The 16,336-nt window shown below is 40.0% G+C and overlaps 1 protein-coding gene and 1 long non-coding RNA gene across 3 annotated transcripts in view; one reads left to right on the top strand and one right to left on the bottom strand.

The window, feature by feature from the left end:
• Nucleotides 1–16,336, top strand: part of LOC140633643 (uncharacterized) — a 440,888-nt gene that overhangs the window by 73,131 nt on the left and 351,421 nt on the right. The gene's annotated exons all lie outside the window — the stretch shown is intronic.
• On the bottom strand, nucleotides 1,527–2,769 carry ACTBL2 (actin beta like 2). 2 transcript variants are annotated; one of them, XM_072825109.1, is made up of 2 exons: nucleotides 2,641–2,769; nucleotides 1,527–2,514 (listed from the first exon to the last, which is right to left on the bottom strand). In XM_072825109.1, exons 1-2 carry the CDS (start codon nucleotides 2,767–2,769, stop codon nucleotides 1,639–1,641), a joined length of 1,005 nt encoding a protein of 334 aa, XP_072681210.1. In that variant the 3' UTR covers nucleotides 1,527–1,638. The 2 variants fall into 2 exon arrangements, with proteins under 2 accessions (XP_072681210.1, XP_072681209.1); XM_072825108.1 differs by having other exon boundaries at nucleotides 1,527–2,769.

Raw genomic sequence — 16,336 nt, forward strand, 5'->3', positions numbered from 1 at the left:
GTCTCAAGCAAAAAATCCTTACAGACTCCAACTTAGACCTTTAAAACACAAGTATAGGCTTCCCACCTAAAAGGAAAAAAGAAGAAATTACTCCTTCCTGAGAATGTGATGATGCCTTACAAAGCAGTGCCCCAAATTATTTTAATTTTTTTGGAAAAAAAAACCCTGAAAGATACAAATAACTCTAATATTCAGATAATTAGAAGGCAGAGTAGATTGAAATAAATATAGTGGTCCTTAAAGTTGGTTGAAGATTATCATTGGGTTCATTAAAAATTTTCAGAGATTGTAGGAAGAGATACACTAGCATTTTCTGAGATGTCAATATCTTAGAGACACTCCAAATGAAGAACTATTTATAATACCAGACATAATAAAGCAGAATTATTCTAATCTTTCCAAGAATAAAATTGGAATTATTATGTTGGTGTTAGAATTTATAATTTGCTAAGAAGCTGTAGCTATGTTTTTCCATGGTGAAATCCTTGATTAGTGAAATATCTGAAATTATGGACTACAGAAATTATTCAAGATGTGTTATGCTAATAAATAGAAATAAAATGATCTTTATCACATAGCATGATTAGCATGATGACATTACTTTAATATTACATTTCTATTTTGTTTTTATTTATTTATTTTAAAGATTTTATTTATCTGTTTAGAAAGAGAGAGCATGAGTGCATGTGAGTAGGGGGAGGAGTAGATGGAGAGGGAGAGAGAGAGAATCTCCAGCAGATTCAGTTCTAAGTGAGAAGCCCGACTTGGGGCTTGATCTCACCACTCTGAGCTGAAATCAAAAGTCGAACTTAACTGACTGAGCCACCCAGGTGCCCCAACATTTCTATTTTTAAAAAGTTAAGCATTATCTGTCGTTTTGCTATTTTACAAATAGAATGAAATTCAGTAAATTAGACATTAAATTAGACATTAATTAGACCAGCAGAACTCCACTCTGAGCAGAAAATTTAATTCATTTATAAACAACATTAATGGAATATTGGCTGTTTCATCATGCTTATTTAATAAAGGAAACAACTAAAATATGTAGCTACTAAAACAGTGACTGTTGGGGAGTTGAGAAATTTCTGTTAGCTGTTTAGACAGCCAGATTTATCAGTGTCTTTTAAGATAGAATATTTTATTTCCTTGGTGCTTATGTATATATGGATATTATTGACCCATATAATTAGTTATCTTTATACAAAGGAGAAAGACAAAACAAAAATACTAACTAATAAGACTTATTGCTAACATACACATTTCTATAGGGTTACATGGCATATTGTTAAATATTTAAAGCATGAACTAGTTTTTAAGGCTTGGAAATGCTAGTTACTCATTCTGAAAGGACATTTCTTAGGATTTTACTCCTTGTCACTCATTTTCATTTAAGCAGGACAACATTTCTTTGAACCTTATAGTGAAGAAAATAGAATCAACTCTCCTTGAGTTGATAAAGGTCAAGATGTGGTTAGCTGGGCAGGAGCCCAGAGTACTCTAATGGAGATCAGTTTGCTGGCTCTATACTAGCAAGAGCAGAGTATTTACCTTGACTCAATGGAAAGTGGATAAAAGCAGTACCATTACTATGACCTAGAGAAGGAAAAGATGTAAACCCATTAGCACGAAGACCAGTCAGAAACATTTTCTATGAACTATGGGAGGACCAGCCTCATCGTATTCCTGCTTACTGATCCACATCTGCTGGAATGTAGACAGGCTGGCCAGAATAGAGCCCCCAATCCAAACGGAATACTTCCTCTCTGGGGGAGCTATGATCTTGATTTTCATGGTGCTAGGTGCCAAAGTCATGATTTCCTTCTGCATCCTGTCAGCAATGCCAGGGTACATAGTGCTGCCTCCAGACAACACGATGTTGGCATATAGATCCTTGCGAATATCCACATCACACTTCATGATAGAGTTGAAAGTCGTCTCATGGATCCCACTGGACTCAATGCCCAAAAAGGAAGGCTGAAAAATGGATTCAGGGCATCGAAAGCGTTCATTCCCAAGGGTGATCACTTGCCCATCTGGAAGCTCGTAGCTCCTTTCAAGTGAAGAGGATGCAGCAGCACTGCCCATCTCTTGCTCAAAGTCCAGGGCCACGTAGCACAGCTTCTCTTTGACATCACGAACAATTTCCCGCTCAGCTGTGGTGGTGAAGTTGTAGCCTCGTTCTGTCAGAATCTTCATGAGGTAGTCGGTCAGGTCTCTGCCAGCCAGGTCCAGACGTAGAATGGCATGAGGCAGGGCGTAACCTTCATAGATGGGCACAGTGTGAGTAACCCCATCCCCAGAATCCATCACGATACCTGTGGTCCTCCCAGAGGCATAGAGGGACAGCACGGCCTGGATAGCCACATACATGGCCGGTGTATTGAAGGCCTCAAACATGATCTGAGTCATCTTTTCCCGGTTGATCTTGGGGTTGAGGGGTGCCTCGGTGAGAAGGATGGGATGCTCATCTGGTGCCACACGGAGCTCGTTGTAGAAAGTGTGGTGCCAGATCTTCTCCATGTCATCCCAGTTGGTGACCACTCCATGCTCAATGGGATACTTCAGAGTCAGGATGCCTCTCTTGCTCTGAGCTTCATCCCCCACATAGCAGTCTTTCTGGCCCATGCCGACCATGACCCCCTGATGCCGGGGACGCCCTACCATGGATGGGAACACAGCCCGGGGGGCATCATCACCACCAAAGCCTGCCTTGCACATTCCTGACCCATTATCTACCACCAAGGCAGATAGCTCATCATCGGTCATGGCGCTGGCTGGAATCTTCCAGGCAGGTGAACAAAAGTTAAATATAGAGTAAATAGCAGACTACAGTGTCAAGTGAGAGAAGGAACAGATTGAGACACTCTGGAACTGCTTTCAGAGAGGAAATCCTGTGCTGTGATGACAAGTATTTAAAGGTACACACTGGCCCCACCCATGTCCTGTCCCACCAGTTCCCATCATTTCTGGGTGAGGTTGCCTTTGAGGTATTAATAATGATGATGATGATTATACAAATCATTAGTAGACCTTCCTTCATAAAGAGAAAATTGGCTACCAAAAGTAGCCAAATCTGAGGTTACTGTAATTAGGCAACCCACACATGGTTGTCAGCATGCTTTGGCTCAGTCTCTAGATAACGATGATGATGCAGTGGGGGATGTAAGAGCAAGATGAAAGAATGCTAGTGAGAGGTAGGAGTAACACTGCTGGGAGGACCGCTCCCTCCTCACTTTACCCTCTGGATTCATCTTCTCCACACTAGCTTTAACTTTTCATTCTTAATATATTGTTCTCATGAGGAGCCCAATGCCGAATATTTTACTTTTTCAAGATTTTCTTTCCCATTGAGATCCTAATCCCACAGGATGTTATCATGATTGAAATTGTTTTAATGGATGAAGATAATGAACGGCCAAGGGTGGCCCGACAGCTGTACTTACCATACATTTGTGTTGTGCAAAACTTAGGGCTATTTAATAGACTTCTAATCCATTAGACAACAACTAAAAGCATAAAATGATCAATAAAGTAAACCACTTCAGATTTTCTTTCTTGATATAAATGTCTAACAGCCAAATTATATTAAGCACTTACTATGCCCAGGCACTGTTCAGGGTTATTGGGTCCATGTTGACTGCATAGAGGCTCAATGATTAATTGTGTTACATGATTTGTTAGATAAAATGCAGATTATAAAAATTTTATTCATTTATAATAACTCTTTAGGTCAAAAATAAACATAATTAAGTGATAAGATAAATTTTAAAATTATATATTTGAGCTGATCTTTAAAACATTTTGATCTTCAAGATTCATGTACTGTATTATAACATCATGCCTCTATAGTTATAAAAACGTACGTACTTGGAATAGTGTTAGCTTTCCTTTTCCTTTGGTTTTAGGATATAGAGTATTACACCCTGATCATTTCAGAGCAGTAGTTTGTTTGGATTTTATTTTCAGTATAGAAATGTAGGTGATCTAATAAAACATGTACCATGATATACTGTAGGACCTTAGTAATGTGTTACAGAGAAACCGTGATTATGAAAGTTCATTACTTTGCTCCCATTGTGCTATGTAAACAGGATATAATCTCCCTGTCAGCTCTTCTTAAGTGAAGCCGTATTTCATGCCCACACTTGAGTTCTCCAAAATCACCTTCATTCTGAGCAATTAATTAATTAGTTGTCACTTTGAAAGAAGGAGCAGCAGTCCTTCAGGATTTGTTGGAGGTGTATCTTCTAGTTCAAGGCCATGAGAACTAGCTGGTGTCTCTGATCATGAGACTCTTGGAGAATCAACACTGGACTGTGAGTGTCCCTTCCTCTTCTTTGTACACAGCATGAAGTAGAATTATGGTATTACTTTTCTCTGTGTTTTCCTGGTGCTTTTCCTACAATGTGCCTTCAGAACCTTCCTGCTGACAATTGGTTATGGTAGAATGTGTTATACTACAAAATCCAGTTTTGCTTTTCTTCTGACCAGGATTGTTCTATCCCTTAATTTCTTCTGTAACTGCAAAATCAATTCTTCCTTCAACAAAATTAAAGAACTCACCCTCCAACCTTCACACTGGATGGTTTTGTGTACTTCCTTTTCATGTAGCACAAGCAAGCTTTTGATTAAAATAATGTTTTATGGCTATAGGAAATGCCTTTTTTTTTTTTAAAGCTGTAGCGAACTGCATGCACATTCTTCAGAACTGAAAAGAAAACACATTGCATTTAGAACCAGCCACCATTTATGACTCTCCAATCTGGAATACAAAATAAAGCCATGTCAGTAGAGAACCCATATGGCACCAATGCAGCCCTTAGATTCTGAATTTACTATAGTTCTCTCCTTAGAATTGTCTTTGAGTTGAGAATTGTTTGGCAATGAGACCACACAGCATAATTGATGCCTTGAGAATGAGACTGATGTATGATTTTTCTAGAAGACCTTCTAATGTCTGTTTTAATTTTGGTGTACCAGGAGAATTTTTCATCAATTATGTATTCTTAAACTAAGCTTAAGTTCTTTTACTTAACCCCTTGTAATACCAGAGGATCTGTTATAATTCAACAGTCATATAAAAATGTCATCTGTTGGACTGCTTAAAATTTTGAAAAGTAGTAAGAAATCAAATGAATGAGATGTAGGAGATGGATTTACAACTATTGGGCTCTGGGGTGGGGTGGGGGGCTCTTCCCAAAGGTAATTGGTTTTATAACTGACTGGAGTTTATGGATGCTAAGCTAGTTACCTACACTTAAAATCTACGGGGGCCTTTATGACGAACTTTTGGAAGCCGAAAATATCATTTTCTTTCACTTTTGCCTAGTTTGACTATTATACAGATATACAAGCCCTGAGTAAGGCATGACCATGAGTGTTATATGTAAGGATAACAAGCTGAGGTGATTTGAAGCTGTGCCCTACTCCTCATCACAAGCATCTCATGATCTTTTCTTTTCCAAGTAATCTTAGATTTATTCAATCCACAAATCTTTACTAAACCTGCGGGGCACTGGTGATATATTGGTGAATAAAAGCTTGCCCTTATTTTCATAGAGTTTAGTGCCTTGTGGGTAAAAGCCACATCTGAGTAGACTAACCTTGATTGCTGTGCATGGAGCAGCCAGCTTGCATTCTGATGGACACTGCCTATGCTGCACCAGTTGTTAAAAGTTTTGAGTATCATTCCCAAATTCACAGGTAACAGAGCACAATGTGGTTGATGTATACAGAGAAGGAGCACAGACTATATGAAGGCAGAGGGAGAGCCCTTGAACCTGGGGCCAGAGAAGAGTACCCTCAGATTGAGGATGGGCATGAAGTTGCCAGCGGCCAATGGGGGGCAGGGGACATTGCAGCATAAACACTATCAACTTGGACAAAATCAGAAAATCTAGAATGTACTTGGAACTAGGTATTTCTACAAGGGTCAGCAAGGTTTTGGAACAGGAATCTGAATCTTAACAGGCATGGAGAAGGGAGGAGAATTCTAGAATTGGAAGTAACTTTCCCTCTGGGCACAGAAGATATGACTAGGGGCTCCTCACAGTTGTGCCCATAGAGGCCATGTCTTAATGATTATCTCCTGTCCCCTGACTCTCATCTCTTAACCATACTGCTGAGATTGAGAGTGTTAATGAAGTCTCTTTCTGCTACCACCCTGGGGATCCATTTTAGAACATTGAGGTCAGCTACCTTCTTCCTTGGTTTTTATTTGATTCTCTCCTTGTGCCCCACACTCCTTTGTAGCATTGTAACTTTTGTCTGCCTCTCCCACTGTGTAGATTGCTCTGAGAATCTCCTTCATTTGTGTTCTTAGTGGAGATTTGATACTTGCTTAATAAACAAGTACATGGATGGGTAGGTTGTAAGATTTTTTAATTACACACACTGATCTATTTGTTGGTAGGCATAGCTGACCACGTTTTCCAAGTTAAAAAATTCATTTATTTTATGGTTAAATGCTATTTTATTTATACTTAATATTGATGAAATGACTTAATCATATCTTAGGAACTATAAATGTTCATTCAGAGAAGTCTCCAACATATGGTTTCATTAATCTCTTAAAATAAATCCACTCATAATAGTTACTGTAATAGTTTGTAGTGATTTCCTGTTTGTTTTAATACATTGAACTTTGTACTGAACTTTGTAAAAATATGAAAAATTTAAAAATACAACAATCTCTTCCCCAAATAAAACTTGACTTACTTATTTTTTTAAGGCAGGTGTGGGCATGAAGGAGAAAGAAATAGCTTTGCTGAGAGACATATTGGCAAGTTCCAGGATGCACTTGGAAGGATAATCTGAATGCAGGAATTGTTCTTGTGATATAGCTGACCACAGCTCCCCAGCCCTCAACCCATGCTAGCCTACTTTTTGTGAATAAGACCAAATTCTACTCCCCAAGGTGAGAGGGCTCTGCACTGATGTTTAAAAGACATTGGATTTTATTGATTTGGATTTTATGGCAGTACCTCCTAGTTTGTAGTTCGACTTTGGCTAGTTTGATTGACTTATAAAAAATTTGTTAAGAAGAGGAACAGGTTCCTGTGTGTAGTGGATGAATCTCTGGAGATGTCTTGACTTCAAGGAAAGGGGAGAAGAAGCTGAGGATGAAGGTCACACAGTTGGAAGCATCAGTATTCACAATAGCTTAGTCATCGCTGATGTGAAGTACATATCACCTAAGACTGAGACAAACTCTAGGTTGTTTTCTGACCCTGAAAAGTGGAGAGAGTAGCAACAAAAACTGGGATTACTGGGGCACCTGGGTTGCTTAGTCACTTGAGCGTCCAGATCTTGGTTTCAGCTCAGGTCATGATCTCAGTGTTGTGAGATCTTCCATGTTGGGGTCCAAGCATGGAGCTTGCTTGGGATTCTCTCTCTCTCTCTGTCTCTCTGTACTTCCCCCTCCTAAAAACAACAAAACTGTGATTACTGGTGACTTAATGTTTGCCAGTCACAATGCTGAATGTTCTACTTGCACACACCAGTTCTTTAGTCATCCTTGCAAGGAATCTAGGATTATGATCCCCATCTTAGAAGGATTAAACTGAAGCTTAATGAGCAAACCAGTCAAAGATACACAATGATAGTGGCAGTATCAGGATTTGAACCCAAACAGATAGGTTATAGAGCATGGGCTGCACCTGACAATAGGCTACAAGAAAGAGTGCAGGGCATGTGGGTGCCCCCAGTGAGAGAGGAAGCCAGTTGGGATTGTGTCTGTGAAGTCTTTGTATTCTGTATTGGGAAACATCACCTTAAATGTCCAAACACCATCTTAGAGTGGAGACCAGACTGTATTTTGTTTTTTTTTTTTTTTTTTAAATTTTTTATTTTTATTTTATGTTTTATGATAGTCACAGAGAGAGAGAGGCAGAGACACAGGCAGAGGGAGAAGCAGGCTCCATGCACTGGGAGCCCGATGTGGGATTCGATCCCCGGTCTCCAGGATCGCGCCCTGGGCCAAAGGCAGGCGCCAAACCGCTGCGCCACCCAGGGATCCCCAGACTGTATTTTGAAGTCAAAAAAAGAAAACTGAATAAAATTCTTCAAAACTTTACCAGGTTTTTCCATGTTAATAATATGAATATCAGGACATTGTACTCTCTAAATGGGGGGGAAAAAGAGTGGTAAGTGCATGTCTGGACTGAGAAAGAAAGCCATTTACAAGTAAAGAGGTGAATCTTACCTAAAATAAGAAAAAAGTATGAGAATGATTTTAGGAGGGGATACTAGTATGGGTGATGGGCTATTAAAAAGCAAAAACTAAATAAAAGAAAATGCATCCTTTGGATTGCAGCCATGTGGGAAGTGGAACTTTTGGTATCAGTTTTCAGACCCCAAATGGCATTGTCGCTAAACATCCAGATTTGAGTATGACATGTGAAGCATGAACAGTAGATAGTATGGCAAGGACTCTGGTTAAGGGAGCATGGTGAGCCTTGTAGGCATGAGGGTTTAATGTGTGTATTCTCTAATGGTCCCTGAAGCAGGCCAAGAGCAGAAACCAACCAAGATAGACAGGAAGTACAGAATATAGAGGCAGAGGTGGCCGAAGTTGAGAATAGTGAAATATTAGGCCAAAATAAAGGCCTTAGTGATCAGACCACCTTAAAGAATGTGAGTTAGAATGAAGCTTAATTCACTGGGAGCAGAGATGATTCACTGGGTGGGAGGGACTTAGGGCCTGCCAGGTCTTTTTTTTTTGGGCCTGCCAGGTCTTGAAGGGAAGATCACAGGGAACAACTATGAATGTAAGTGTGATCTGGAGCTAGAGAGATCACAAGTCCATAAGGCTCACTTAATGAGTCCAGTCTTTCATAAAAACACAAGAAACAAAGCATGAAAAACGTTTTCACTGACTTGTAGTTGCTATTTATTCTTCATTCTGGTGAACCTGCTTTGTGACTACACAAGTATCATATCTGATTTCTTGCGCATTTTCATTAAGATCATCTACAAGCACTTGTCTAGTTATAACTACACAGTGGGATTGTGGACTGTCAAATACTGAAATACAACTAGTCTGTCTTTGAAAGAGTGCTTGCTACTATAGAAATGTGCTGTGCTGGGCCAAGTACATGGAGGGTGGGTGATGTGGAGTGAAAAGACTCATTCAGGTTGGGAAGCTGCATAATTCACTTCCAAGGGAGAACTTTTTGATTGGTAGGATATGACTCAATGTAGTTTTTTTTTTTTTTTTTTTTTTTTTAAGCCAAGGGAAATACTCTTTCTGGAGATCTCAGGAGACATAACTAGGAAATTATTTCCCATATCTGGGACTAGTAGGGCCTCCTGAGAGTTTTCTTAGTTATTCCTTTGCTGACAGCAAGACTTCATGTTATCTGGGCCAGAAAAAGGATGAGTGGGCAGGCTGACTCTTTGGGCTGGGGCTCAGGAGAGGAGGGGAACAGAGCTTATAGAGAAGGTAGGAAATCTGGGTGAAAGCAAGTGCAGTTGAACTATCAGAACTTAAAACCTGTCAATTGATGGTTTCTCTTCCTTTAGTTATCATGTTACCAAGTACAAGAAAAATGATCTAGAAGAAGATAGAAGCTATAGAAAAGGTGGCCCTACCACTTGGTGCAGATTCTAAATTATTCACTGGGGCCAGACCTTGATGTAATGCAGAGCATATAGACTAGGGACCCAGGCATTACCTTGGTCTATAAGGTGTTCTACAAATGCTTTTGAAGTTTTAGTTTTGAATAGTTGTAAAATAAGTAGATTTCTGGATTCCTGGTTCTTTAAAAAAATAGAAAGATCAAGCAACATTGGATGTCATTCCCAAACTACAGCTGCATAGCAGCTCCTGCCTGGGAGGGGGTATGAGTTCTCTATTCTCCTTGGCCCCCACAGCCTTGTAGGCACTGCTTCCAAGCTACTCCATTCATGTTCTTGTAGACTTGAGAGGTTAATGTGTTTTGAGAAACTGAGCAACATGCATTTAGGAGGGGTAACGTGAGGTGGGATGGGGAAAAGGACAAGTGGAAACATGTGTTGTATGGTCCCTTCTTATTTGGGAGATGGTTTGGTATGTAGAAGATAGGAAAAATAGTATGTGACTGGGTTTCTTAACTATATGGCTAGTGTCCAAATGTCACACTTAGTCTAAAGGAATTCAGTTCAAAACATGGTAGAGCAGGAAGAGAGGTTCTGTTTTTCTTTGTTTTATTAATGATAGGATATGGTGGAATGGGTTTACTTTATAGAAGGGTGGGTTTTAGTTAATAATTAGAAGAATTTGATGATGAATTACAACTCTATTTTCTGGAAAATTATCTCTGTTGCCACCTTGAAGGAAAAGTTCAAAGGTCTGGTTTCTGAAATTTTCTCCTGTTCTGGTTAGGATAGGTTGAAAGAGGCTGAATTGGGTTTTTAAAGGACATGATCACATTCTGGGCATTTTTTTTTCTTTTTCTTAAAAGGAGAATGGCTAACTTTATGAGGGAAATGGATGGATTTTGACTTCTTTAGATCACTTTGCTCTGAAACTATGATGCACTCAAAGATGCTCTAAGAATTTTCGCAAGAAAAGCATTGGTTGAAGCATTCAGAGCAAGGCTTCCTTTTGTTACAGGAAGCTGCAAATGGAATCTGGGTCAAACTTGTGGAATATCAGACTTTGAGATTAAAACAAAAAGGGAAGAATTCTTTTGTTGTTGCTATCCTTGGTTAAAACTGATTGTATTTCTAGTTCTCACCAAAAAAGAAAGAAGAAAATAAGACCTTAGTTTAGATAAAAGGTTAATTAAAAGTACTGTGCAATATTCCATTGTATACATAAACCACATTTTCTTTATCCACTCATCTTTCGATGGACACAGAAATGACAAATACCCACCATTTGCTTCAACGTGGATGGAACTGGAGGGTATTATGCTGAGTGAAGTAAGTCAATCGGAGAAGGACAAACAGTGTATGTTCTCATTCATTTGGGGAATATAAATAATAGCGAAAAGGAATATAAGGGAAGGGAGAAGAAATGTGTGAGAAATATCAGAAAGGGAGACAGAACATAAAGACTCCTAACTCTGGGAAACGAACTAGGGGTGGTAGAAGGGGAGGAGGGCGGGGGGTGGGAGTGAATGGGTGACGGGTACTGGGGGTTATTCTGTATGTTGGTAAATTGAACACCAATAAAAAAAAAAATAAAAGTACTGTGTAGAACAAAAACAATGCAAAAGAATTCAGGAACATTAACTCAAGGTCAAGATTTGCCAAAGAAAGAGTAACGGGAGAGATATAAAGCAGAATTTTGTTCATTTTATGCAAATCAAACATTCATTTGTGGAAAGAAAAGATTAGCATATGATTCACATATGAGCTTGTCACTCCTTCCTCTAAAGCTTTTGAGGACTCTCATTCATTATAGAACAAAGTCCATACTACTTAATATAGACTTTAAGGCCCGCTATTATCTGGCTCCGACCTAATTCCCTAGCCTGATAGTTACCATCCTCTCCTCCCTCCCTCCACGAACCTTATGCTCTAGTCTCCTGGACTAATTGCTGTTCCTGTTCCTTGGACCTGCTGACATTGCTTACTCCAGTGAGAATGTCCTCCCTACCTTCTCTATCCTATACCTTTCCATCCAGATGCTCACCAGTGTCCCCAGAAGTAATTCATCTCTTGCATTTCTCAAGTGCCATAGCATTTAGCTCAGATCTCCCTTATAGTTCTTATTCCTTTCTATTTTGTCTTATTTTTGTACATGGTTATCTCCCTTACTCTCTAGTATCTCCCTATACTCTCTAGATTATGTTCACATTTTATCTCTAATAGTGCCTGTAACAGGGTCTTGCAACTTTGTTTAATCATTGACTATTGACTTATACTACCAGTGTTTGTTTGTTTATTTATTTATTTATTTATTTATTTTTCCAGTGTTTATTTATAAACTAATACTTGATTGATGTTAACATTCCAACACATTACGTGTATAAGTTCTAACAGATCCAATATTAAATGCACCAGCTTCTCCAAAGTGCTCTGTTTATATCAGCAGCCTCAACATTTTCAAAATCAATTTTCTAATTTTTATTTTTGACTGAACCATTTTATTCCTTTTTAAAGTATGCAATGTGGTGTGATATCAAGTACTATTGACGATGTTTTGAGATAATTTCCATTTTATCATTTTTACCCCTATTTGCTTGAATAGTAGGAAGATAAGCAACAACGCATCTCATTCCCAGTCTACAGCAGAGTAGCAGCTCCTTCTCTTGGAAGGGGTGTGAGTTCTTCATTCCTTCTTGGTCCCCACAGTGCTGTAGCCCTGTTCGTACCTTACTCTATTGGGGTGCTCCTTGGAGGCATGAGAGTTTAATGTGAGAAACCTAAGTTCAGGCCTTGGTCACTCATGGTCAGCTAAGTTCCAGAGTACTTTGCTGACTACCACTTCTAGCTCTAAACCCTTCTTCTTCTTCTTTTTATTTTAATAAAGATTTTATTTATTTATTCATGAGAGACAGAGAGAGAGGGGCAGAGACACAGGCAGAGGGAGAACCAGACTCCATGCAGGGAGCCTGATGTGGGACTCGATCCCAGAACTCCAGGATCATGCCCTGGGCTGAAGGCAGGTGCCAAAACACTGAGCCACCCAGGGATTCCTGCTCTAAACTCTTCTTAAGGCCATGCCAGCAAACTCTTAAATCATGTCTCCTGAAGTCTCCTAGGCTCCAAATTTGCTACCACATGAAATCTAAACCTTTCTGCCTTGCACTGTCCTACAATAACTACCAAAACAGAGTGGTTGAGAACACAGTTCTAGAGTCTGGAAGAGCTACCTTTGTTGCACCACTTGCTAGGTCTATAACCTGGTGCATTTTAGAACTTCCAAAAGCTTCCTCCTGTCCGAGCTGCAGATAATTGTGTCTACCTCATAAAGTTGTCTAGGGTTGGCATGAAATGATGCCTATAAAGTGTTTAGTAGACTGTGTGGTAAGAACAGAAATTCAGTGAATATTTGCAACAATTGTTGTATTCCCCATGATTCTCTAGGCTGCCTGCTCAGCTCTGGTCACGTGAGCAGGAGAGTGAAGAGCAGTCCGCAGAACATCTCTGGTAAGCATCCTAATGGGGACTGAACAAATGCTGTGTAGGGGGCAGGAATCTATGTTTAGCACTAAGAAAAGGAAAGTTAGGGGTGTCTAAAGGGATGTAGACAATTGATGAAAGACGCTGACACCAATACTAAGTGGTTTAAATTTGATAAGCCACTCATGGGTTGGTCATCCTAGGAGTTAGGAGTGGTTTCACTTGGAGTAGGGATGGAAGCTGAATTGTTTTTTAAAATTCATTGATTTAGACAGTGTATAAACATGGAAAAAAATAAGGCAAGAGTGTTTCTTACTGATCCATGCAGTGCTTCTTACTCTTGGTGTTTGGAGGCACAAGAGGTTCTGTTTGACCCCATGTTGGCTTGATGCCTGCTGGAATGGTGAGGCAAAGTTCAGCATGGTCCCTTGAAGAAGGGAGGGGGGATTGTGGCAGCCCATGTGGGCTTCACTTAAGTGACCTGACATCTGACCCATGCTCTTCTGCATAATCAGTGTTAATTACTGGCAAAAACTAGATACCTATCACTGATCTGTGGGCCATTGGATGTCAGAAAAGGTTGTTGGCATTGTTTTGAAGCACCAAGTTCTCTTCTTGGCTCCAGAGTCATTTGCCTGTCCAGCAAGGGCCACTTTATAGACCGTGCAATTTTGTTTCAGAAGCACAGGCATTTGTGTAGGTAGTTAGAATTGAAAACACTTGGGATGCCTGGGTGGCTCAGTCATTGAGCTTCTGTCTTTGGCTCAGAGTGTGATCCCGGGGTCCTGGGATCAAGTCCCACATCGGGCTCCCTGCAGGGAGCCTGCTTCTCCCTCTGCCTCTCTCTCTCTCTCTCTCTGTGTCTCTCATGAATAAATAAATAAATAAAATCTTAAAAAAAAGAATAGCTTTAAAAAATAAATAAAACACTGAGTATTTTCTAATTTGTGTCTAAGAATTTACACATGATTTATGAGAATACAAAGTTCACAATTCTGTGGGAACAATAGTTTGGACATCAGCAGAGATCACATATTTATATGTAAATATATTTACATATTTATAACTATACTTCTATTGTATTCTTCAGATTGTTTATTGAATTGGCTTATCGTGTTATTTATCACGTCTAGAATATACCATGGCCCTGTGAAATCTTTTGTGATATACGGAAGAAACCTGCAATCATGTCAAAAAGGGGTAATATTTATTCCTGTTAATGGGCTTCCTGACATAATCGTGGAGGTAGCATGGAAAAGAGGAAAGAACACTGGACTGCTCCCAGGGCTCTGGATGGTTTCAGATTTTTCACTAACCTCTCAGGTGGCTTTGGAAGCCACTTGGCTAGAGCTAAATTCCCTCATCTATAAAATGAAGTGAGGAGACTTCTTGTTAATTCTGGCAGGTTAAACTATGTATTTGTCTTTCTCTCTAAATACCACTAAACTTTGCAGTAAGGAAATAAAAATTCACTAAAAACAAGAGCAAAGAGAGTAGGAGAGGACATCAGAGCAATAACATTTTGAAAGCAGGAAAAATGTGAAGGAGTAGTAACTAAGCTGATTTGAGGAAACAGAAACCTCAGCTGGGAGTAGGGGAGACCCAGAAGCAATAATGAGCTTACTGCAGAGTCCCAGAAAGGCTCAGTAATCTGAGACCCCAGGTCCTTCTAAAGCTGGGGGCAAATTGAGGTCAGAAACAGGAAAATTGGCAACAAATGTGGATCAAGAGCAGATATATCAAAGATGCCCATCCCACACGCCTTGTATCTCTGGGACTTGAGCTAGGAAAGCTGGGCTGACTCATTTGTGGTCCAGATGGCCTTTTATTTTCCAACAAGCTAAACCCAGGCCTTTTACTTGGGCTGGGCAGGGTTCCAAGAATGAGTGGAAACATGCAAGGACTCTTGAGGCCTAGACTTGGAAATGGTAGTGTCTCTTCCATGCATTCAGTGGGGGCAAGGCAAGTTACAAGTTTAGTTTAGATTTGAGGAGAGGGGAGATAGGTGCTACCTCTTGATGGACAGAGCTACAAAGTCACATTTGTTGCAAAGGGGTGTGGATTCAGAGAGAAGAAAAGCTGTGGCCAGTTTGGGGAACTGTCTACCATAAGACAGAATGAAAATCCTCAGTCTTCAAACTTGCTTCCTAAAAATACATATACAAAGGTCATATGCAGAAAAGAAAAAAGGAAAAAAAAAAAGAAAAAAGGATTGGGGCAGAGAACTCAAAACTTACACACAGTATTAATAAAAACAGTTACTGTGGGGGGCAGGTAAGGTATTGTGACAGGGGCCTGTTATGGCTGGTCAGAAGTCAGAGAACTCCTTGAGCAGGAATGTTGGTAACACGAGAGCAGGGCAGCTATGAACGGACACAGTGCAGACGAAAGTGGTGTTCTAAGTCACTGTGGCTGCCCTTAAGGTGTCACAGAGGCAGTACAACCTCCTGGGACTCACGAGTCACACAGGCAGAGGTGCCTGTTTTTCATTTTCAAAACATAGGAAAAAAGTTTCTGCTGCCAGAGCAGCAAGTGATTGGAAGCCTTTTCTCTTTCTGCTGAATTTTGTTTTCTCTTTCTGCTGAAATTTGTAATTCTCTTCTGCATTCCCTTCTCCTGTGCTAAGGAAATACTGCTTGTAAACTGAGATAATTTCCATATTTTTTCCCCCTGGTGTCTATTTTCCATTTGCCAAATGCATATGAGTTAATTTGTATTGTAGAGTCCCATCTTGTAGCAAAATAGATTCCGCTGAGGGATTAAGTAAAAGTCTATATCGTGCAGAGAGAAATCTTCAGTCTCCTTTCCTCATTTCACTTCAAAAACATGCCTCTGGCAAGCCTTGTACCACCTAAGCAAGAGAGGAGAAGGCAAAATGAGCCCAGGAGGAAAGAGTCAGATATTATCAGTTAGGGATCTCTGAAATCATCCAACAGTAAGGTCAATTACTTCAGGCACACAGAACTTTCTGTCTGCTTTTTATTTCTTGATTTTTTAAAAAAAATTTATTCATTTATTCATGAGAGACACACAGAGAGAGGCAGAGGAAGAAGCAGGCTTCTTGTGGGGAGCCTGATGTGGGACTTGATCTCAGGACCCTGGGATCACGACCTGAGCCAAAGGCAGATGCTCAACCACTGAGCCACCCAGGTGCCCCCATTGCCCCCACTCTTAAAGTGTGAGTGATGGCCAAGACCACCAGCCATCTGAGAAAAGCTTCTACTCTGAAAGACAGACCCCAAAGAGACAATGGGAGCAAAAGGAATATGAAGGAAGCTGA

Source organism: Canis lupus, chromosome 5, assembly GCF_048164855.1.
Source record: "Canis lupus baileyi chromosome 5, mCanLup2.hap1, whole genome shotgun sequence".
Classification (NCBI taxonomy): Eukaryota; Metazoa; Chordata; class Mammalia; order Carnivora; family Canidae; genus Canis; species Canis lupus.